This window comes from Abrus precatorius, unplaced genomic scaffold (genome assembly GCF_003935025.1).
Source record: "Abrus precatorius isolate BTA unplaced genomic scaffold, Abrus_2018 Scaffold4, whole genome shotgun sequence".
NCBI lineage: Eukaryota > Viridiplantae > Streptophyta > Magnoliopsida > Fabales > Fabaceae > Abrus > Abrus precatorius.
Window position 1 is genome coordinate 13,773,925 of NW_020874384.1, and position 25,028 is coordinate 13,798,952.

The 25,028-nt window shown below is 32.9% G+C and overlaps 1 protein-coding gene across 1 annotated transcript; it reads right to left on the reverse strand.

Moving 5' to 3' along the window:
• Positions 1-408: 408 nt before the first annotated feature.
• On the reverse strand, positions 409-19,687 carry LOC113865473 (DNA-directed RNA polymerase V subunit 1). The gene is made up of 18 exons (XM_027500049.1): positions 19,610-19,687; positions 18,482-18,586; positions 17,835-17,961; positions 17,634-17,749; positions 15,820-15,873; positions 15,526-15,696; positions 14,535-14,693; positions 12,281-14,173; positions 12,010-12,185; positions 10,860-10,935; positions 8,156-8,280; positions 6,824-6,963; positions 5,745-6,019; positions 4,165-4,338; positions 3,948-4,088; positions 2,347-3,848; positions 1,747-1,861; positions 409-1,540 (listed from the first exon to the last, which is right to left on the reverse strand). The coding sequence occupies exons 2-18, from the start codon at positions 18,569-18,571 to the stop codon at positions 1,253-1,255; spliced, it is 5,622 nt and encodes a 1,873-aa protein (XP_027355850.1). The 5' UTR covers positions 18,572-18,586; positions 19,610-19,687; the 3' UTR covers positions 409-1,252.
• Positions 19,688-25,028: the final 5,341 nt, after the last annotated feature.

The window sequence follows — 25,028 nt, forward strand, 5'->3', positions numbered from 1 at the left end:
AATTATATCATTAACTCATTAAAATATATCTAAATATAATTTTATATTAATTATTATAAATTTAATTATTTTTTAATATAATAATAGTATAAAATGGATATGATTGGTTTTATGCAAATCTAAGCCCACTGTTACATATATTTAACCATTCTAACTTTAAATTATACAAATAGCATTGCATATTATTATTATTATTTTATTTTAACCCTAAAAATCATTATATACACACACACACACAAAAATAATATTAATATATATAATTTAAGTTTAGTTAAATACATCATTTAATATATCTTATAATTAAAGTATAAAATAATATTTTTATTTAGCTCAAATACAACTAACAAGTTCAAGCATAGATATCTAAGAATGAAAATTAAAGTTGTTACGTGCACCAGCACATGTTCGAGTATAATTTTTTTAAAAATACGAATATAAAAATGCTTAGTATAGTACCCTATTCAAATATGTGCAAGTACAATCCCTAACAAGAATTTCTTCTGAATTACAATCCTTCATTTTCCTCCCTGTACTTAAAATGTAAATTCCACTCGTTTTTCTCCATCCAAACGTACCCGTCTCAGAAGAGTACACAGTAGTTTTGTGGTTAAAATCATACCCCAAAATTCAAAGAAAATAAAAAGTATCTGCCCAGCCTAGTTTTGCACTAACCACTCAGGCCTAACTACAAATTGTCACACTCAAACTGCATAAAAAAGCATAAAAGCATTCGAATTGTGGTTAGAAGACCAAACCAATGAAATGGAAATTAATACTTCATAGGACTTTGTGCAAGACCACTAAAAAAACCACTGTATTTGGGCTTTGTATTACAAAGATGAGAAAGGAGAAAACCAAAACCGAGAAAATTTATCAGTTTACAACTCGAGGTGCCTAGAAACCTAATCAACAGAATACCAGCCACTATCTGATTCATGAAACTATAATCAGAAGGTAGCCATTCTGGTACCAGTGGTCTAGTTAATGTCTGAAAGCTGGATGAGGTTGAAGGTTAGATAAAATGGTGGGCAGAGTGAAGTTTGATAGGTACATCATGTGCTGTCATCATTCAATCGACAAAATATTATCTGCCCAAGTGTGATATCATCGTTCACATGCTAAAAAAGTTACCATGTAACAGTCAAGGGAAAGGGAAACACCGTTCCCTGCAGGAAAATTGGTCAGCTGTAACAAACTATTCAGTGGCCTCATCTGCTCATTTTCTGTACAATATTATGTACACAACTCTAATCTACTCATTTGTTTCCATAGGCCCAGGAGTTGGGGTCTGGTCACCCACTGGTGTTGTATTTTCAGCCTGCCCTGGTGTTGTGATCTGCTCCACTGCTGGAGTTGCAGTCTGGTCCCCCCTTCCACGGGGTTTCCGAAAATATTTGCCAATGAATGATTCAGCAACATCTGGATACTTCTTCTTTATTAAGTTGTCCAAGCACTTGCGGTATGAAAAGTCTTCTTTTCGACCATCCTTCAAAACCACATAAAAGCACCTGCTTTCCTGAAAATTGCTGTGCCTGCTAACCTGTTGTTACAAGTAGTCGTCCCCACATTAAATACAGGAAAACAGAGAATATATTCAAGTCTCAACAGAACGCCAAAATATACCATCATTCTGTACAAAATGTACTATGTAATGGAAAGAAACTAACTTATCTAGGAGACCTGTAATGACATCCATCACAACTGTAAATGAAAGATAAGAGGCAAGGAAACAGATTTGGTGGATACCATGACATGATCAATTCCTGCACCCATTTTGGTTTCTTTATCTGGGTGGTGTTCAAAGACATTCTCAAGTACAAAATGTTGATCTTCAGCAGCCAGTGGGTCCCCATCATTGTACCTTCAACAGGAATTCATTATAAAAATTGAAAAAAATGCTCCAGCTTATAATACAAAATTCATAGAAGCAGAGGGAACACATAAGAAGGAAATCTTCGAAGGCTAGGCTACAGAGTACATCAAAAGGGAACAAAAGCCAAAATTGACTAATAATGGAAGCATTTATCAGGAGGAAAAATTGAAGTAATAATAGCTATATAGCTAAAGGTAAACCAAAAATAACTTCCAGAAAATGCTGGTGGCAAGGAGAAAAACTGTTGACCACAGTTAAGGGTTCCTAAAATGGCAGGAATTACACCTTCTGCAGTTTCAAATTATACAACTTGCAATTCAGTGTAGGTAAAATGAGTGACAATTAAAAAGGCTCAGATTAACCTGGGCATAGGGAAGACATTTCAATCGTACAAAATGGAAAATAGATATGATTTTTACCAGCCTTGTAAAGTAATTATATTAGAGTTATCATTTACTGCCATGGGAACTTACCCTTGTTGTTGCATGATTCGCCTGATAGACTGCATAATGTTTTCAATATCCTTCAGAACATCCTGTTCCTCAGATGAGTACATGTCCAATCTTGGTCCAGGTGCTCTAGGCGGGCGATTCCTATTTCTCCTATCACCAGTATTTGAACCCCAACCTTGTGAACCTTCAAAACGATTTTTCTTGAATGAATCTCTTTGTTTTCCCCACTGAAAACCTTTGTCACTGTCAGGATTAGCTGAAGAAATTTGGGAGTCCCATCCCTGTGAACTTGCAGCTTGATTTGACTGATTATGGGAATCCCAAGCTTGATTTTCTGGGGACTTGGGTTTACCCCACGAGCTACTGCCAACTGGCAATTTAGCATCCCAATTTAAATCAATTTCATTGCTCCGAGTCACCTTCACATTGTCAGAATTTTGCTCCCAAGCATTGGATCTAAAAGAGTCTTCTTGCATAACATCAGCTCCAACCTTTGGTTCAGCTTTCCGCTTAACAGAGCCCCAAGAATCCTCTTGGCCTATTTCTGACCCACCATCTTTTATTTCACGTTTATCTCTAGCCCAAGAAGACCAATCACTGGAATTTGCTTTTGTCTGATCTTTCACATCCCAAGCACTGGACCTAGATGGGTCTTCTTGGGTAACATTAGCTTTCCACTTACGGGAACTCCAGGAATCCTCTTGGACTCTTTGGGCTCCACCATCTGGTGAATTAGATTTCTTTCCTCCCCAGTCAGACCATTCATTTGATTTTGTTTTGGTCTGGTCTGTTATGTTTGCATCCCAAGCGCCAGAACTAGAAGAGTCTCCTTGGGTAACATCAGCTTTTTGCTTAAGGGAGCTCCAAGAATCATTTTGGGTTCTTTCACTGTCTTTTATTTCAACTTTATTCCTAGCCCAAGAAGACCAATCATTGGAATTAGATTTCATCTGATCTTGCACATCCCAAGCACTGGACCTAGAGGGGTCTTCTTGGATAACATCAGTTTTCTTCTTTTGTGAGCTCGAGGAATCCTCTTGGACTTTTCCAGATCCTCCATCTTCATCAGTTTTGTTACCTCCCCAAGCTGACCATTCATTTAATTTTGTTTGGGTCTGATTGGTTGTTTTAGAATCCCAAGCACTGGACCTGGAAGAGTCCTCTTGGGTGAAATCAGCTTTCCGTCCATGAGAGCTCCAAGAATCCTCTTGGACTTTTCCAGATCCTCCATCTTTATCAGCTTCGTTACCTCCCCAAGCTGACCACTCATTGGTTTTTGTCTCAGTCTGGTTTGTATTTGCATCCCAACTATTGGATGTTGAATCATTCAGTAGTTCAATATTCTCTTCAAAGATAGCATCAAAACCAGTTGTATGCTGTGGAGATATGCCCAAATTTTCTTCAAGCAAATCATCAATGTCTTCACCCAAACAAGCAATGTTTTCTTCTTCCCCATTGGAAAGGCTTTTGACCATGTGAAGAAAATTGTAAACATCCATCCCTTCAATCTCCTTTGAATTTATCTGCAAAAGAAAATGTCAATATTCAAATAATGTTTACACTACAGATATAAAAGTCTTATAAAGTCAACTCCAATATTAAATCTGAGTATAATCAAACACCTCGTTTGCATCCCATAGGATGTCAAAATTTGATCCTGTACCAACTGCCACATGTTTACCCCAGGAACAGGAAGCAACTATGCTTGATAAAGAGTCAGTATGGCATTTCTCAGCAGCTCGCTCAAAACATTTTTTAGGTGTCTGCATAATCACACACACAAAGTAAGAAAATAATCACCTGATACATCTCAAGATTACTAGTAACACAGCAACTTACAAAGAGTGTTGCATCTGTGAATGGTACTTGAATATTCAATTGGCGAGCCAGTGCTTTATATCCACCTGTATTAAAGCCAACCAAAATCCCACCACAAGTCATGCTACTTGCTAACAGAATGAGATGCTCTCTAAGAACACCTTTTGCCACCATTTTCACAGATGCTGCAAGACGCTGCAGGAAGTCACAAAAGGATGAGAGGAGGAAAAGGTGGGAAACTTCATGATCAAGAGACTTTCATCAGACAAGACTCGATAATTGATGATATCCTTCACAATTTTTCTTTATAAAGAAAAAATTCAGTACAGAAAAATAAGGACACCTAAGTCCTGATGGAAAGATATGAAAACTTCTGAAACAAACATCAGATTACATACAATAGAGTGCAGGTCTAAGCATGCAGCAAGTCTTTCCCAATATCTCAGAAGATACATGCTGATGGCATTCCATGAAGCAACCATGAGTAGAAGAGCAAAGCAAGGCCAAAATTTGAACCATATCCCAAATCCAACTTAGAGACCTCAAGGATATGAACATCACACTCCAGCACACATCAGAGGACATAAAAATTACACACACCACAGGGCCATAAGATCTTAAGTGGCGTTTGTTTTATTTTTCAGTATATGTTTTCCTTAATAATTACAAAAACACAATCTTGTTCACATTATTTCAAGTTTACAAGAATTCACAAAGGAAAATTGTGAAAATGACAGGACCTATTTTTTGCCATTACCCTCGCAAAATCTTTAAAAAAAGAAACAATATAATAATAATATGGCATTTTTTTAATTACAAATCAAAGCATATCAACTGAAGGTAAACACAAAAATAACAAGCAAACTCTTCCTTAGTTTCTCTGTCACAACATCTATATCCAACAACCATAAAAATTTCTCTAGAATAGAAGAAGAACCCAGTCATCTCCTATAATACCAAAAATTTTGTTTGCTCCATAGTAAAAATAGACACCTTTCAATGATGTGTGTCCTTGATGAGAACCCACAACGAAGAAAGATGAAGAACCAAAAATATTTGAAAGCTGAAGGAAGCAGAAACTATTTATTCAAGCATTTTAATAAACTCAAATCCTTGAAACTTTAAATCTCAAAAACTAAAACCCAAATATCTTTTTAAAAAAGCAGCATATGCATCTTTATGCACTAGTATCCTATCACTACTAGTCAACAGTTACATTCAGTTCTAAATAAGACTAGGACAAATATACCAAAAACTCTTATTTTTTATAAAAATAATTACAACTATGAGCTTCAAGCTTGAAATTTTTAGAGTTATCAATTACACTGCTACATGTATTAAGATAAAGAAAGCTAGCAGAACCAGAAAAATGCTCTTCCATTAAATTTAAGCACCATACCATAAGCAGCCAACTCTAAAGTCACTGATGACTATGCGTACGACAACTGGTCAGGTACATTCAAGGAAACTATACACACTTTTGAAGATGAAAGAATGAGGAAACAAGCAGCATAGACAGTAATTGAAAGAGAGGAAATTAAATCCAGTTTGTTTTCATAGACACTTTGAACCAGAAGCATGTGTGTGTGTCAGAAATTTACCTGAATTGCTTGATCAAAAGTACATGATATCCCTAGTAATTCCTGAATTTGCTGAATAGAATAAGGGATGGAACGCCTGGTATCAATCAAATGAAGAACAGGAAGGCAAGAATCAAGTACAATCCTCCAAGCATCACCACTTTGTTTAACAGCTTCTTTCTCGAGAATGACGTCTAGTGCCAATTCACCGTTGGAAGATTTATAAGGGTTTCGGACCCATGTGTTTGTGTCTGGACTAACCCAGATTATACTTGCAGAGTTAATACGAGGGTCTCCTATTTATTTGAGTAAAATAAAAATATTACTGAAGTGAGTACATGCAAGTAATTAATGTATTGTGATTATGAATGTAACAGAACATCAATAGACCAAAAATAGAAACTGATGGCCAATGAATATGAACTACAAAAAACAAAGTTGGAAAGCAAATCACATCCAAAAAGATAACAAAAGTCAATGACAATCTAGATTTTGACACATTAGTATGTGAAAAGGACAAATATGGACTAATGCATTTGAGTACATGACAAGTCCTGCATCAACAGATTTTTGCATTCTTTGAAGGTCAGTGAGGTGTTTCTGATAGTGAATATGACCAATCCTACTTCATTGCTTGAGGAGAATGGTCAAGAACATAATTTCTGACTTATAAGAGCTATCTGCCAAGGACACTGCCAAGATTTTATTATTCAGGGAAGTACTAGTTGCATAAGTTAATTATTTGAAAAGGGCCAACTTGTTTCAGATTTTGGTTAATGTTTTCTGTTTGAGGTTTACTACTGGTAATGACCTTAAGCTGCATAAGCTTTAATTTAAAAGAGAATATTAGGATGTGCAGTCTTCTTCATATAGTGGATGAGTTGTTCTGGATTATACTAACACTTGACCTAATAGCGCAAATATAATGGGCTATAGGAGCATTAAATTAGTGTGTAGTATTACATCAGAATATCAATTAAATCCCACATTACTCTAAGTATCATTTTTCTCTTTTTCCACCCTCCCTACCAAACAATACATATTAATGTAATGATATTAAAATTATAGCACTTCCATTAAAAAACTAGTAAAGAAAATACCTTGGATTATTGTTTCTAACAGAACAGGGCAGATTTTGTCAGCCATGGTGTTTGCAATTCTGTCTAAATCATTATCACTATCATCTAGCCAAATGAACTTTAAACATGGTGCAGAAGCATGCAGAAATGAGCAAGACTCACTGTCAAGAAGGAACATTGATCAGAAAGTGATAGACTAACATTTAAACTGCCATAAAGTCAGAAGACAAAGCATGTGACTACAATTACACAAAAAAGCAATGCATATAAAAAAAGCTTTTATCTTCCTTTTCTGGATGAAAAAATTTAATACACAGGGAAAGAAGTTAAGAAATGAAGATCGGCATAGTTATCAATCCCAGACAACGGCACATAGTGACCTGTCCAAAAACACATTTCAGCTAATATTTAATTGAACTGTTGATAATAAATAAATAAAATGGGTCGCATTTAATCCTAATATTATATCAATATAGTATTACATGTCTTTCTAGTCACATTCAACACATTTCAGCTAGTTTTACCAAACAACTCTAATTCAATTAGTCACAACTCACAACTATAAGTTACAAGCTTTCAGCTAGCTTACAACCTACAAGTTTTCAGCAAGTTTTACTTTTACCAAACACAGCCATAATCATTCCTTGAACATGATGATAACTTACAATCATGGGATTAATTCCTAGTTATAACACCAAGCTTTAACTCTCAGACACAAGTGCAAAATCACTTGAGTAAGATCAACAAAATATAAAAGAGCTTATATCCTATAAACAACCAAGATTGAGTACTTTGATGCTTCACTTATAATGGGATAAGATTGTCTGCCCTCTTCAAGGTGTCCCCATTTCAAGCTTGTATAGAGAATGGATAGCTTTGTGATGTACTATGTTTTAATGTTCCAGTCTGTCTTTTATGTTACCTTTTTCTGATTAGGAGAATTTTGAATTTCTGATCCTCTCATCAAATTTTCTCCCATTCCTTTCTAACAAAGCTTCTATTTCTATTATAATACGAAGACTAAGGGCGTTCAGTGGCCATCTTCATGTAATCATATTCTATCAATTGTATATTAGTAATGGTAACTTTTACGGTATTCTGAAATTGATTTTAATCCAAAAAAAATCTGCAAGAGAAAGTTAAATAAAAGAAGAATAATATAAAAAAAAACCAATTAATCAAACAAACAGAAGTAGTTAACAGAATTTTTAAAAGAACAAGACCGACTTTTCTTTACAAATACCCATGCCATCTAAAATCATAATCCAAGCAACAAATTACTTCAGGGAAGCATAAACAATTAATAATGGAAGGTAGCCTATCATATGCATAAGGAAAGCACTGAAGATTAACCTAAACCACAATTCAGTCTTCTTGAGGACTTGATTAAGACTCTTTTTCCTAGTAAAGGAATTTAGTTTTTCTTGACATTTTTGGAAAATGTCATCCATATTGATCTTCAGCTCTTCTAACATCATCTGTTCAAAAAGGTTATTGTTAGTTATTTAAAACATAATAAAATAATGGTTTTCCTAACCTGTGCAAAATTATACATAATAAGAATCTTTATATATATAGTAAGTTTTTATTGAAAATTATATAATTCAGAGTGATTCAATACATTGATACTATTAAATGCTACAATTTCCAATAATAGCTGACTATTTATTGAGTTCTTACTTCGTATCATGTGCAATTTAACACAGGTTAGAAAAATCAGTAAAACAATAATAGTAACTATAATTATAAAAATAATGCAAAAACAACCAGGCCTTTTCAAACATGGAAGCATTATAATCATTATCAAACTCAGATTAGATAGTGGCACATAGCAGCCAACTCCCAAAACACTATAGTAGGATTGCATGTAGCAAGATAGCCGCTATTTAAAATTTTTATACACAGATTAAATAGTATTGGAAAAGATTTTCTCACACTAGTGCAAATCTAAAAATTCTTACACTCGATCTGAGCCTTTCATTTAATTTACATATAACGATTTTAAACTTACACTAGTGTAAGAAGATCCTATTCCATATATTATATATACATAAAAAAGCTAAATAAAACAAAAAACAAAATCTCAGTTCACAACACATTCATAATTAACAACAAACGGTCAGAGTTGTTAAGCAAAATATACAAAAAATGTCAAGGAAACAAACAAAACAATGTTGCTAATCACAGTGTGGGTGTTGCACAGTAGATAGAAGTGTGGTAAATTGCATTCAATTGGGGATTTTTTTAATTTGAAAAGGGGGAAGGAAATACCAATGTTTCTTCATCCTCCTCAATTTCAACCAAACACTTTTTTCTTAATCTTGTCAATTCTTACAAATCTACTCATCCAACACAACATTCACAAAATCACCAATTATATTTAGCTCTTGTTGGCACTATTACCCAACATTCACTACACTAGTCTATTTTTACATCCTCATCAATCTCTACCTCATTTGCAAGTAGGCAGTAGCTTAAGGTAAGATTAAACCCCTAATTCACACCTTCAAAACACTGGTAAACTCATGTTAACAACAACAATACAATAACAATCAAGCCTTATCTCACTAGGTGAGGTCGGTTACATGGATCACATGATGCCATTGAACTCGATCAAAAACCAAATTTTTAAAATGTCTCTTTTAATAACTTCGTCTAAAATTTTGTCAGGTCTCCTTAGACTTCTCTTTACCAGACTAAGAGTTATGTAATCCACTCTCCGTACTCACACCTCTAAAGGTCTTCTCTCTGCATATAACGAAACCAACTTGGACAATTTTTAATCATCTTTTTCACTGTAGGTGCTAATTTAATATTCTTTCATATTCTATCATTTTGTATCATGTCTTTTCTCGTGTGTCCACTTATTCACCTTAGCATTCTCATTTCTGCCACTCTTACTTTTTTCTCATGTAGTTCCTTTAAGGCCCAACATTCATTACCGTATAGGATAGTTGGTTTTTCCCTATTTTAACCACCCAGCTTGTATTTTGTGATTAACATCTTCATCAATTTCTCCATCATTTTGTATAATCAATCCCAAGTAACTGAAATTGAAAACTTGTGGTATAATATCATTTCCAAGCTTAACTTTCAACGCATGATCCTCATTTTATTTTTTGCTAAACCTACAATGCATATACTTTGTCTTACTTCTACTCAAGGGAAAACCCTTAGATTCTACAGTCTCTCTCCGTAACTCCAATTTAACATTAGTCTCTTTCAGATCCTCGACCAACAGTCCAACACTATTTCATTTTCATCTGCAAACAGAATGCACCAAAAGATAATCTTTTGTATGTTATTTGTAAGCACATCTAAGACAAAATTAAACAAGGGCTCAAAGCCTCCAAAAGTTCTTACACATATAGTTACTCACTCATACATGTCTTGTAAAGCCTAAGGTAGGTTTAGTTTAAAGGTTAGGCTAACTGGACATCAAAACCTACTCAAACACAATAAAGCATGAATGAACTTATAAAATATTTTACTCCTCAGAACAACTACATAGCCCTAAGTTATTGAACAATTTGTTACAACTGTTATCAGTGCATTTATTATATTGTATATTCAAGCAGATTTGACAAGCATATAAGGCTCTAGTCTAGTGTACTAAAAAACATTAGTTTTTATTTGACTTCTGATATTCAACAAGAGAATTACTAGCACAAAAAAAAAACATAAATTAACTACTAAAAAACTTAGAATTTAAACACTCAACCAGCATACACATTCAAATTTAAACAGATCATAACATTTTAAAAATAAGAAATTATATATCTTTATAATTCAACAAGACAAAAATAAAGTTGATGTAAAAATTCACTAAATATGCTAATTTCAGTTTATTATCTTCTAATAAAATAATAAAAAATAGTTCCTCAAAAGAACATTCCACCTCCATATCAGAGTAAAATTCCAAATGCATGCAAAAATTTTCAGTCGTGTTAGTTCATTAAGCTTCATATAGGGGAGGGAAAAAATTCAGTATACTTCCCATGAAAAATGTTCAAGTAGGTAGTGACATTAAAATATGCTCAAAGTGGATAAAAATAACCTCATCCAGATATATATGACCAACAAGGCCTGCATCAATTTTAGTACTTGCCACATGACTTCGCTGTGGTTGGTATCTGCAGATATGAAACAGGAGCCCCAAAAGATTTACACATCAATGCCTTTTTCAATAATGTAAAATATCACAACTTACATGAATAATGCAAACTCTTTTACCCTTAACAAAATTAGTAATAGATAAACATGAGATCAGGCAAAGTGCATAAGAGCACTTAATATCCTCCCCAACACAATAAATAACTAAATATTCAAACAGTGTAAACCAAAATTATATCATGTCTGCCACATCAGCAATCATAACTAGCAGTTTCAAAATAGAAGAAACATGGCTTCTTTGGCAATTTCTCAAGCCTGATTGAAGAAAGTTGATACTCCTTACATGAGGGGAGATTGAGCAGCAGGGCTGCACTCTTGCTGCATCTCTAGTGTTCCTTGATTTATATACGATTTTCTGTTCCAAAAGGTATCTTGCTGCCCCTAGTTGTATATACAAAACTCTTTTTTCATTTGATACAATTACTTCCACCATTTCAAAATCATTGTCACCTTAAAGGTTTCGGTTTGTTGTCAATTGTCACTGTATAAAAGCATGAAGGCATACTTTTTCCAACTTTATCCATTTCTTCTAATACCTCCTCCCTTCGTAAAATGAGATAAAATTACAGATATGAAAAGTAATATAGACAAATTAACTTATATTTTCATGAAAACTGAAAATATTTCAGGACTATCTTAATCCTTGCACATATGCAAATCCTTCAATAGGGCTCCCCAAACTTAACTATCCCACCATTTTCCAAGTTTCCCTAGTGATCCCATCCAATTCTGCATCCTAATAATCCCCAGTGTACTTGGGATTATGAGGGCAGCAAAATCCATAACATCATGCAGCACTACGAGAGAACTTGCAACGTTGACAGCACAGACAAATAATATTCCATAGTATCCAGGCATAGCAAGATGCATAACTACACTAGTTATGCAGGCAAGCACATATTGACAGGCATGAGTGCAACTAAAACCATTGACAAAGACTATGCATGGTTGGTCCATGCCTTGTAAGCAACAAGAAAATTTTCTTAACTAGAAGAATAGAGTTAAAATGTATAATACGAAAAGAGGCAACTTACTCAATGATGAACTCTACTGCTGCATCTTTGAGACTGACTTTTCTCAATTGATTTTTAACTAAATACGCAGCATTTTCACGGCAATAACTCCTTCCACAATCACAGTCATTCAAATACAAAATTACACGGCGATCAATCGGTTCATTTCTAAAATTGACCTTGCAGAGTAATATTTCCTGAAGATAAATGCATAAATAAAAATTTTAAGGAAAAATCAACTATTGAGAATAGAAAAACAGATGTCCATCATTCACATGGAAGAAATAACTACCTTCATCAACTCCCATGAAGAATTGCTACTAGGAGTAGCATCAAGGACAGCCTTATAAGCAGGATTTGACATAGAAGTTGCAGCTAAGACGCCTACAGGCTCACCAGCAGGGAATAAGTGCTCAGTTTTATCACCAGCTTGTATCCCATACTCAAATTGGATAATGGAATTACTACAAACATTTCTTACAGTTCCATCATAACAAATCACAACATCCCGAAGGATGGCCATCAAATTCTTAAACAGAGTTCCTGGTTCAGATAATCCCCTAGAAGAGCGCACAATTATTTCTCTTGTTGAAATTGAATGCACCATCTCTTCATATGGATCCAAACCATGATAAAAACACCCTTTGAGTAACCCATACTCAGCAGAGGGATATCCATCCCCATCATAACAACATTTCACATGAAAATGGGATGCAACGTCTTCAACCAATCCCTTGGAATAGAACCTTCCCCTTTCAAAAAGTTGCTGCCCTAAAAACCCAATCTGTTGGACCACCTTGTCAAGAGCTGATTTACTCTTTGAGTCAATCAAATCACCTAGCTTAGTTGACTTCAGAGCAAAAGTAACAACAGGAATTTCAACATCACGAATGTGCTTCTCCAGTTGCTGTGCCACCAGCTCATTGTAAATGGACCTCAGCTGATACAACAGAGAAGAAACCTTCCCAATGCTTCTATCTATAATTCTTTTTACTGCCCTGGATATTGAAAAATCTTGCAGGCCAACACTAAACCCGTCAGCAAATAAGCTTTCCATCAAAAAGGGCTGCATTACATCAAAAAATTTTAGTGCCTCCTTTGGACCTTTCCCAAAGAAAATTGAGGCTGCTATTTCATTTATCGTTGCAGGCAGAACTTCCCTGTTGAAATCAAATTCTAACATTTCACTCTGCCTAATCAAGTACCGGCCCCCAGTGCAATCAAAAGACAAAGGCAAAGTACACTGCAACATTTGGATGGAAGTCCAGTAAGAATCACCAGAACTGGTCTTGAGCAAAGCAGGCCGTGGCAAAGGCAGTGAAAGAAACATCGCCAATTGATTAGCTGCTGCTCTATCAAAGAAACATCGCTTGACCAAAATCTTCAGTGACAACAATGAATCTGTGGTTAATTGCAGGTTCAAATTACCACTGTGAGAGCTGAGCAGCTGATTCTCTACAGAAAATAGTTCCACTACTTCAGCTTTAGCAGCAAGTGACTGTGGATAAAACAGGTGGACACAGTCACCATCAAAATCAGCACCAAGGGGTCCACAAATTAGAGGATTTATTTTCACAGTGTGGTCATCATGGATGTAGACATTAAGTGCTTGTAACGAGTGTTTGTGTGTAGTAGGAGGTCTGTTAATGAAGACAATATCCCCATCCATAATTCTCCGATGCACTGTCTGACCAGGCTTAAGATATATATGTCCCTTTGAGCCCTCCCTGAGTGAATAAGTTGACACACCTTCCTTGTAGGTAAGGCACAAACTTTCATCAACTAACTTCTGCAAATAACTTTGGTTATGCACGTTAACTCTCTCCTCAAATGTTATCCGTTGGGCAACTTCAACTGGTATTCCTACTTCATCTATCCTCTTATAACCATCACCAGTTATCACATTCCGGGAAGAAAAACCTGAACCCTTTCTTATAAATAAAGTTCGCATTTTCTCAAGCCATGCTTTTGTCGATGATTCATTAAGCTCTTTATTGACCCCAAAACGTGTTTCTATATCACGTGTTGCCTTAGAAGTACCCCTAACTTGAAGATACTGATCAACCACTGACTGTAAGTCATTTGCTTCCACGTGATGGGACTCAAAGTTTGGTTCGCCAGACCTAGAATTTTTTATGATTTCAACCTTTCTAAGCAATTTTCGGAGAATTGTTATGGAAGGATCCTGCAAAGCAACAAATAAATATAGGTTACCAATGCACTATGGCAAGGATGAAATCAAAGCAGTGTTGCTCAAGCGAGAAAGCGAAAGAAAATCGAGAGTTTCAATAATCTCTGCAATTCATTTCACATAATGAACTTGGAATGGAGTTCTTAAACTTGTGTGTGTAATTATAGTTCAGAATCCAATATCTGTTATCAAGTCCAGTGCAACAGACATAAGCAGTTACTCTGTTGCTGCAACAGATTTTGATAACAAAGATACCAATAGCAGAAAATAGAATTAACCATAATAGAGAACAGAACTAACTACTTGTTGCACGTGTGAGACATTCTCTGATATAATAACATTTTCATTTGCTCACCGAAGACATGACACTGATGCCATCAGAAACTACAGGCACAGACAAACAATTTGGTGGTACAGGAAGAAACTTCAAAATATATCCATCTTGAGGAAAATATCCTTTTTCAGCAAGCTTTTTTTTTGTCTCTATTGGAATTCTCTTGATAATTTCCATCACCTGTTAGATAATTTGACAAGCAAAAGCACACAACTATTAGCCTGAAACACTCAATGATAGAACAAGGTAACACCCAATCATAAACATTTTAGGAGTAGAAATTTCAATCATTTAGAAAATGCAAATGAAATTTCTATCGGTGTAATGAAACAAGAAAAAAATATTTTTTAAACTGACTTTTTTAAAAGTGAAAAAAAATAATTTTTTTTTCCATAATATTAGTGTGTCCATTCATATAGAGGTGTCAACTCAAGTGTCCACTGATTAAAAAAAATTTCTTAATTGGACACCTATTAAGGAGTGTTGAACATGTGTCAAACATGTCAGGAGGTGTATGTGATAGAAACATGTCCGACACTAAGACACTTTAACAACACAGGTGTCCGTGCTTCATAAGAAGGCTGTGAACCAATCTATGGAGCTTTGCTCTGTGGTACAGTAGATTTTTCGTGCTTCATTTATAGCCTTTCTCAATTACAAATACAAATCATAAATAGCTTGGTTTCTTGGTCTGACAGAGAACATGATGCCACAGGGCAAAATAATGCCAAAACCAAAAATGCAACTATAAGAAGATCAATGTCTCTCTTTGAAGGCTGTCTATGCAAACATTGCCACATGACATTTTAAAGAAATAATAAACTGACACGTAGCAGGAGAGAAGAGATAGAGAAAACGAGAGGAAAAAGAATAAACATAAAGAGGCCTAGTAAAATAGAGGATATAGTAAATTACAAAGATATAGTAAATTGAGCAACATATACACATACAAGTAAAATAAACTTGCCATTTCAAGCAATAAAGTAATTAGGGAGGTTAGTTGAAACCAAACCTCACAAGGAAGTAAGGCTCGAGTGTGATCACCCTCATATCGATAGCCATATTTTTCGAGAAAACTCCAAAATCCAGCATGCATCTTGGACTTGGATACCTTCAATGCCAGGTAACAAGCACCATCACTTGTTTTACACTCCCGAATAGACACTTGAGCAGCATTAACTTCCTAAAAGGAAGAAATAAATATCATGAATCTAGGCAATGAACGAATTTTTATTAAGGATGGGACATCCACAATTCCACATAATTTGGATTGCAAAAGAAAATTATGCAATTTGTTCCTACTAACCTGACAACAAGAAGATAATAATCTCTGTGCCAAACCACTGCTTGAAGCTGCAAACTGATAGGTCGTGAGCCAGTAAGATCAACCACACAAAATGGTATAAGATGAGGTTGAATTCTTGTATTAAATCTAACACAGAAAATGCATGATGGCAAGACTATTATAAAAATTAAGACAAGAAAATCAGTAAATCTTATACAGGAAGTCTTATCTTCAACATGAGACCAGGAGGAGGGAGGAGGGAGGCGGGGGGAGAATATGACCTAAACAACAAAATTGTAATACTTTAAGTAATTTAAAAGTTTCCTAAAGGATCTAAAGTAATCAAGTCATAGTTTCTATTGTACATACAACCTCAATCATAACATTCTTTTTTTGTTTTTGGTTTCCCACTCACCCTTATGAACCCATTTATTTCAATTTTCAACCTTTATTTATATGAACAACAATTTTATTTTGAAACATGAATCATTTTTCAAATTTTTAATGTGTTTGTTTAAGCTTTTGACAAAATTCAGTATCTAAAATAAAATAAATTTCTGATTACAAAGATAAGCTACTTTAACTAACATAAAATTAAAACTACCTTTTAAACCCTATACCATAAATAAATTTGTCAAAAAGAATATATTAATAACATATTTGCACATTCAATAACCAACTTAATAGTACAAATTTGTTTCATAATTATTTTACGTAATTGAAAGAATATGATTCAAACAACCATTTAGAGAATCTATATTAATACAAAAAAATTATAAATAAATATATATATATATATATATATATATATATATATAACAACCCAAATATACATTAGCATTATTATTCATAGCATTTCTTTAAGTGTCAAGTCAAAAAATATCTATAAACAATTTAACAACTGTAAGACGTACTTTAATTATCAACATTCAGCATGATTGAATTACAAACAATTTAAATATTTCTTTTTATAAAAAAAAAAATGTGACAAACTTGTACACAACAGATTTATTTTAATTTTCAAGTGCTACAAAAGGATTATCAGCAAAGAAATATTATGCAATATTACCTAAAAACAAGTTTAGGTAGCAAATTGATATTGAAATTAATTACTCAATGAATTATAAAAACTAGTTAATACAATTAAATAACCTTATTTTAATGCAAAACTTACTTTTTCGAATAGAAGTAAATGTCTAACTAAAACTTACATGCCTATGAAGGTTTAATTTATTTAAAACTTAGTAGACATTATAACCAACATAGTATCACTTGACACTTGACACAACTGTTAGATTTATTAAATTAACATTCTATAAAAAGTTAGTAAGTGGGTAAGTGTTCAAGAATTACCCCTAGTGTAAATGGATCCCTTCCCTTATCTAATATATGTTGTGCTTTTGTTTCTGACAGTCATATAGGTTAGAAAGATTGTAGTGTATCAATAAAATAGTGTTAAATTACATAGAACTGACTGAGAAAAAAGAACATGGAAAAGGGATAACAATTGTAAGTCTATGATTCACAATTGAAAATGAGACTAGTTAATCAACATTTAAGAAATTAGATTTTAAAAGCTTTTTACCATGTGAAACATATAATAGTACATGATTTTTATTTTTTTTTGGGATGACAACAGAAAGAGAAGATGGAAAATAAAAATTTATCACAAGACATATGGCCTTTCTGGAGCCTTTCAAATCAAACAAATAGGTTAAAGATCAAAACACCACTAAAAACTCCTACTACAACTTGTATTATGAATTAGTTCAAACAAGTTATATAGACACAAAAAAAATGAAAAATCTCATGTTCATATTCCATATGGGCAATACCTTGGTTTTCTTCATTTTTAAGCAGTTTAAGCAAACCAGGCTCAGCATTCGTTTCAATTCACTAACATGACTAGGATGATATATTGGAACTGGTAGCTCAATATATCCAAAGTGACCTGAAAAGTAATATCAAATTACTTTATTTGAAATACATAGTTTTTCCATTTAAAAATCAGTACATACCATGAGCAAATAACAAACCTTCACATTTTCCTGCTTCAGAAGTACCACAAGATTCACATCTGCCAAATTCAAGGGGCAGCCCAAGGAACGGATTTGACAGCTGACTAGCATGACTAATTGAAGAGTCACTAATTGATGCTGTACACTATTAAAGGGCAAAAGCAGAAAATTTCCCAACAAATTGATCAAAACCAAATAAACATTGAATAAGCCATAGCTTCATTTTGCATTCAAAAGATTGAATTTAAAATCTTACAGAACTTTTGATTAAAAAAGTGGTTTTTACATAAAAATGAATCAAAACCAAAATAAATAAATAAATAAATAAAATTAGACCATACATTAGCAATGGCATAAATAAATTTCAACAAATGTCAAAAACAAAATAAATATTACTCCAAACAAAGTCCTTAAAGAACCCAGAAGAAAACACTACAAACGAAAAAACTAGCAACTATTTCCTAAAATCCAAGCATGCCATCCTTCATCCTTGGCATTGACCATAACATTGTCCAAAACTGATACAAAGTTATCTCATTTCAGTTAATTCATAAAGAAATGATGTTCCATAAGCTGACTGAAAATAACAGACCTCAACTTCTCTACAGATTAGCATTTAGCAGACATACAGTTTAATGGAAAAAATGAATGTATTTTGTGCTTACAATTTCCTGGCGTGTAGCCATACCAAATTTGATGCCAACAACAATCCCATCTAAAACACTTGAGGGAGGATTATCCTCCATTACTTCCATGGTAAATCACAATGCCTGCAGATAGTTAAGTCAAAGTTATGGTTATTTTTGTAAACCTCACAAATTTCAACAGAATTATAGAGGAAAGGAAAATAAACAATCAATGGAACAGGAAACTACTAGAAAGGTAACCCAGTATAACTTTAAGGAAACATTTATAGCATTTTTGCCCTTTATGCACAATTTCACAGAATCATTCAAATAAAACAAGTCTGTAGAGACAGCAGAGAAAGAATACATCAGGCATGCCCAATAAAAGTTAACCACCAAGAATGTCTGAAGGGATTACTAGATATCGCATATTGTTTACCAAAAATAAATCTTTTAAAAATCAACTAGTCATGTACCCTATCCAAGCAGCAATGCTTCCATTATTACTTGGAAGTCCTACCACCTTAAGAGCACTCCCATGCAAAACAACCAGTTCAGACAATGTCAAAGTCATTCCTCAACCAATTCCCATCAAGGAACTTGAAGAACAGAGAGATTACGCTGAACTGTGAGTCTATACCAGACCACACAAAGGCATATTTATAATTTTGTAGTTGAAGATGTTAATAATTTACAACCACGGCTGCATTATTAATTTTAGTAATTATCCCCTGAAAACAAGATTACTCCTCAATTAGGGCATTAATTGCCTTTACACACATAAATTCAGTAACCACTCCTCGAGATAACTCAGTCAACAATGAACTCCTCTACCAACACTAACCAAAAGCATGCAAGCGTTTCATCATTTATCTCAGCTCCCTCCTACCAATCTATAATCAAAAAAATAAATTAAACGAAAACAAAGCTCACTTAACCAACCTTTCCATTTCAAAATGTTAGATAAACTCGAAACTTCAAAATGAAATAAGAAGGAAGAGCTTGACGAGAAGTTCAACACAACAGAGAGAGAGAATGAACAATGGCTTCAAATTTTTTCCCAGAATGAAGAGCTTCAGGGAAATATAGCTAGTCAAAGTAAAATCTAACCACAAATAGAACAAAAATAAACACACAACACATACGATTCTTCTACCTGTTTCTTACCTCAGAAACAAGAAACCGCGAGGAATTCAAGCGACTAACTCAGGTGAACGCAAAACCCTAAGCCCTAAAAATGTACAAGAAAATGCAAAGCAAAACGGGTGAGCAAGTCACGGAATCGGCACTGTAACGCGAAAGAGAGCGAAGCGCTTTTGCATGGAACTCCAAAATGCAGAACAACCGAGACACAGAAACGAATACCTGGTTGAAGGAAAATCAATTTCTCACTGGTGAGAGCGCGTGAGAGAGAATGAGAAAGAAAACAAGAAAATGAAGAAATTAGAGTGCGTGAAGGAGTGTGAGAGAGAGTGAATTTTGGGTCCTGCTTTTGTTTGCATGAAACGAATTTTTCGCTTTCAACGAAAAAACTAAAAAAGAAAATGATTTTGCATTTTGCTCTAGTGTAGTGTAGTGTACACTTCGGAATGGGATTTTGGGAGCGGGGTTTTGGTGATTGAATGACGATTTTACCCTCACTGACTCATGTTTGTACGTTGGGATTGTGGTGGCATTATTGGGATTCTAGCTGGGAGAAAGTGAAACGTTCGTACCCAGTGTTACTTCATAAATGAACTTAACTGCGGTTAAAAAAGTTTCCACCCTAGTTAATGTTTATTCACATAAAAAATTATGGGAATTTAAGGAATTCCGGAATAATTTTAAATTCTCTTTTTTCATTTTTATAAAATATTTTTATTTAATAAAACGTATTAAATATGTTTGAATAGTTTAATAATCATTTTAATTATTATGTATATTCTTTTAATCATTAAACAAAAAGAGTATTAAATAATTTTTATAGTTTTGAGATAATTAATGCTTGATCTTTTTATTTAATATGATTTCATAAACATATTTCTAATGTATTTAATGACACAGAATAAAAATATATGTAAAGTAAATTTTTTATAAAAATAACATAATATCACCAATTTTAATACATTAATAATATTTAATATTATAGTCTTTTATAAAAAATTATTATTTCTTAATTTTTTAAAATATTCATGATAGTGTTACAAAAATTATATATATTCTGTTCGAAATTAAGTCAAAAATATTAACTATATTATTTACAAAGAAAAATATTGTATAATCAATTTTGTAATATCTAAAGAAGAAAAAAGCTTCTATTGGCACCATTATTCACTACTAATATACAAAAAGCATAATTGATTTGTTTACTTTCTTTTCTACATTATATCAAATGTTACATGCTCTCTCTAACTAATTTCTCTCTAATTTTCATTATGCTCCTTCTTATTTCTCTTGATAGACTTATTTATTTTTTTTATGTTTTTTTAAAAAAAATCTTAAAATAATATTTTTAAAAAAAATATTCTTTATCTATGATCTTTTTTGTTACATCAAAAGCTGTTTTGCAATCTGTATTGACGAAATATATATTTTTTTAATTTTTAAATATTATTTCATTTCAACATAGACGAAACTATCAGAATGCACCATGTGTCATCATCTAGTGAGTTTCGCCTACTACAGAGACAAATTTCATAAAATTGTGTCATGTGTCATTATCTGAATTAATTTACGAAATTGGTTAAAAAAATTTATATTTTAATATTATATTAAAATTTATTAAAAATAGAAAATTATAAAATTTAAGAATAAAAAAATTATATAATTTTTAATTAACTTAATTAACAACTACAAATATATTAAAAATATATATTAAAATTATACTATGTATATTGTATGGCGTTAAAAAAAATATCTGCTAATAAAATTATAAATTTAAAAATAATTATTTTAAAGTGTGAACCATATTTTTTTTCTTTTTTCAAACTAGTTTTGTAAATTAGGTGTGATTTATATAATAAATATATATTTTTATTATTTTTTTTATAGTTATTTTTTTCTTAAATTAAATATGTTTATAATTATATCAATGGGGCTGATTTATTATTTTAATATTTTTTTAAAAAAATTCTTAAAATGGTAATTTTTAAAAATATATTTTTTATCTGGAATTTTTTTTTGTCACGTCATTCATCCATTATTTGGACAAAACATATTTAATTAAAAAAATTAAATATTTAATTAAAATGTATTAAAAAAAATCATATTTAATTTAAGAATAAATTATTAAAATTTAGATAATTTTTAATTAAATTAATTAATAATTACAAATATATTAAAAAATATAGTGTTAAGAATTTGTTAACCTTAGTTTAAATATCTATAAAAAAAAATAAAAAATACATATTTATTATATAAATTATTAAGATTTTTAAATATCACACCTAACTTACAAATTAATTTGAAAAAAGAAAAAAAAATGTGACTCACACTTTAAAACAATTACTTTTAAATTATAATTTTATTATCAAGTATTTTTTTTAGCGTCATACAGTATACATAATATAATTTTAATATACATTTTAATATATTTGTAGTTGATAATTAAGTTAATTAAAAATTATATAATTTTTTATTCTTAAATTTTATAATTTTCTATTTTTAATAAATTTTAATTAAATATTAAAATATAATTTTTTTCTTTTTTTTAACCACTTTCGTAAATTAATCTAGATCATGACACATGGCGCAATTCTGTAAGTTTCGTCTCTGCAGTAGGCGAAATAGCATTTAAAAAATAAAAATAAAAATTATTCAGACAGTATGCGAAACAGCTCTTGACATGACAAAAAAGACCGGAATATATTTTTAAAAAATATTATTTTAAGAATTTATTTTTTAAAAAACATTAAAAAAAATAAATAAGCCCTCTTGATATATGTTTTTGAAATCCAATGACTAAATTAGATTGGCCTTGTCCACTTAGACTCATGGGGCCTAACATTGCCACCTTACTCATCAATTGAAACATTGTCCTCGAGACTAATATCTAGAAATTGAATGTTTCCCAAAGTAGCATCTTCAGTAGATTGTCCTTTCCACTTGATTAATCACTAGGGAACAACTCTATAATGTAGAGAAAACTCAGGTCTAAAAGAAGGATGCTGTTATAAATCTGAAAGCATCTTCTACATAAAAGGATCTTGTTGGATTTCTTCTTGTATTTTCTCAAAATCCAACACTTCAAAGTCATATTCTAACAATTTTGTAAGTCAATAATTGTTGGTCTCGAGTCGTGATTCGTTGCTGCAACAAATGCCTCAAACTTCTCTAATAAGAAAAATCTTTAAAATGATTTTCAAATAAATAAGGTCTCCGGTGTTGAATTGTCAAGACCAATGCCTTGAGTTTTTTATGATATGCAGACTTAATTGAGTTTTTATTAGAAAAAGATTTACTAAAACAGGCTAAAAGTTTACCTTCCTGCATCAAAACTGCTCCCAAACCTTTTTCATTTATGTCACACTCGATTACAAACTCTAATAAAATTTGAAAACCTCAAAACTAGAGCTTTTGTAATAATTTTCTTCAACTCATCAAAAACTACTTGAGTTGCTTTTCCCCGTTGAAAGTCTCCTTTCTTAGTAAGGTATGTTAAAGGTTTGGCAACTTTGTCATAATATTTAATAAACTTTGTATAATATCCTATTAGTCCAAATAAGCCTCTAACTCCTCTTATAAACATAGGAATTGGCCAATCCATAACCCCTAAACTTTCTCAGGATCCATGGCCACTCCTTTTGCTGAAGTTATATGACCAAGATACTATATCTATTGTTTATCAAATTAACACTTCTTCTAGTTTCACCCCCAACTCATGATCATGGAGGTAGACTAACCGCTCAACTTCCTGCTCTTCTTGATTTATAAAGTTGAAGAAAGAATCCTTTCTTCCTCCAAGAATAGACTCACCCTTCAATTCAACACTTTTTTCATCCCATTCAAATTTCATGATTTGCTGCCCCTAATTAGTAGTAACTTCTCCCAATGTGGCCAACCATTCCACACCCAAAATTCAGTCAGTCTCTTTTATATCAAACACATAAGAATTTATGTATATTTCCAAGTCTTCCAAGTCAACTACTACTCCACTACACCTTCCTTGCACCTTTTTTCAGTTCTCATCTCCTAATCTGACTCCCACCTTTGCACTGTTCCCACACTCTAACCCTAAGGGCTCCACAATCTTCATTAAAATGAAATTATGAGAAGCTCCACTGTCAACCAAAATTACCAATGCAACTCCCTTGATTTTTCCTTTTATTGTTATAGTTCTTTGCTGAAATTCAACTTCCTAAACCTGATAACAACCAAGAGTAGAACACTTCAGCTCTCCACTAGGATGCTCCTCCATCTCCAAGGCTAATACCTCCTTCTCCCCCTCCTCTCATTGCTCATCATCCACAACGGCTAGCTTAAGTTGTCGCTCACGGCATTGATGCATAGGGTGAAAGTTTTGGCCATATTTGAAACACAACCCATTTTGTTTTCTCTCCGTTAGTTCACCATATGTTAAGTGACACATTCTTCAGTCTTTCCCATTATTGACTCACCTTTCTTTAACCCTAACATTACCCAAACTTCCCTTCCTCCTTTCGAAACTCTCTATTTTGTGTTCCATTTGAATTTCCACCAAGTCATGTCATAGACAAAGGCTTTATTAGGGCATCCAGCAAGTTAGACCAAATTGTGAGGGACCAAATCAAAGATATTAACTATATTATTAACAAAGAAGAAAAATATTGCAAGATCAATTCTGCAATACCCATAGTAATGCTCCAACAAAGATTCACACCCTTGTCCACTACTAACATACAAAAGCACAACTGACTTGTTCTCTCTCTTCCCCACATTATATGAAAAACATTGCACATTCATTTGCTCTCCATAACTAATTACTCTCTAATTTCCATTTTTCCCTTTCTTATTTCTCCTGTTATATGTTTTTCCAAATCCAAGGCCCATGACTAAGTTGGATTGACCTTGTCCACTTAGGTTCATGGGGCCTAACATTTTCAATTGCATAACAATAAATACAGGACATCAAATTGCTAATAAAAGCGTAAAAACTTGACAATTACCAAAGTGATCGCTACATTTTCTCACAACATTTAGAAGGCACAATGGCAATAACCTTCTCAGCTAGCAGTTCCCCTTATTGACTCTCCTTACTTATTCACCATTGCAGTGTATTCATGCCCAGCAAGGTGAGTATCAAAAACTTGCATGGCTGTTGCGCACCATACTGCATAGGGTGCAAATTAAAATTGCAACCCCACCTTCTACCACTTTACGTTTCTTCTTCTTGATGTCCATTTATGGTGCCTTCCGTGTTTTTGGTTTATCCGTACCTGGCTTTTCATGCGACCCTATCATCAGCTTTGCTACTTCTTGTAAAGCATTCAACAACAGTACCATCACTAACATCAAGTTCTTCTGGTGTTTCTTCCTGTATAAGTGTACAATATACATATCCCTGTTACTGCATTGAATCTTACATATGTCACACCATGCAGATTGATCAACGTTGATTTTCTTGTAAAGG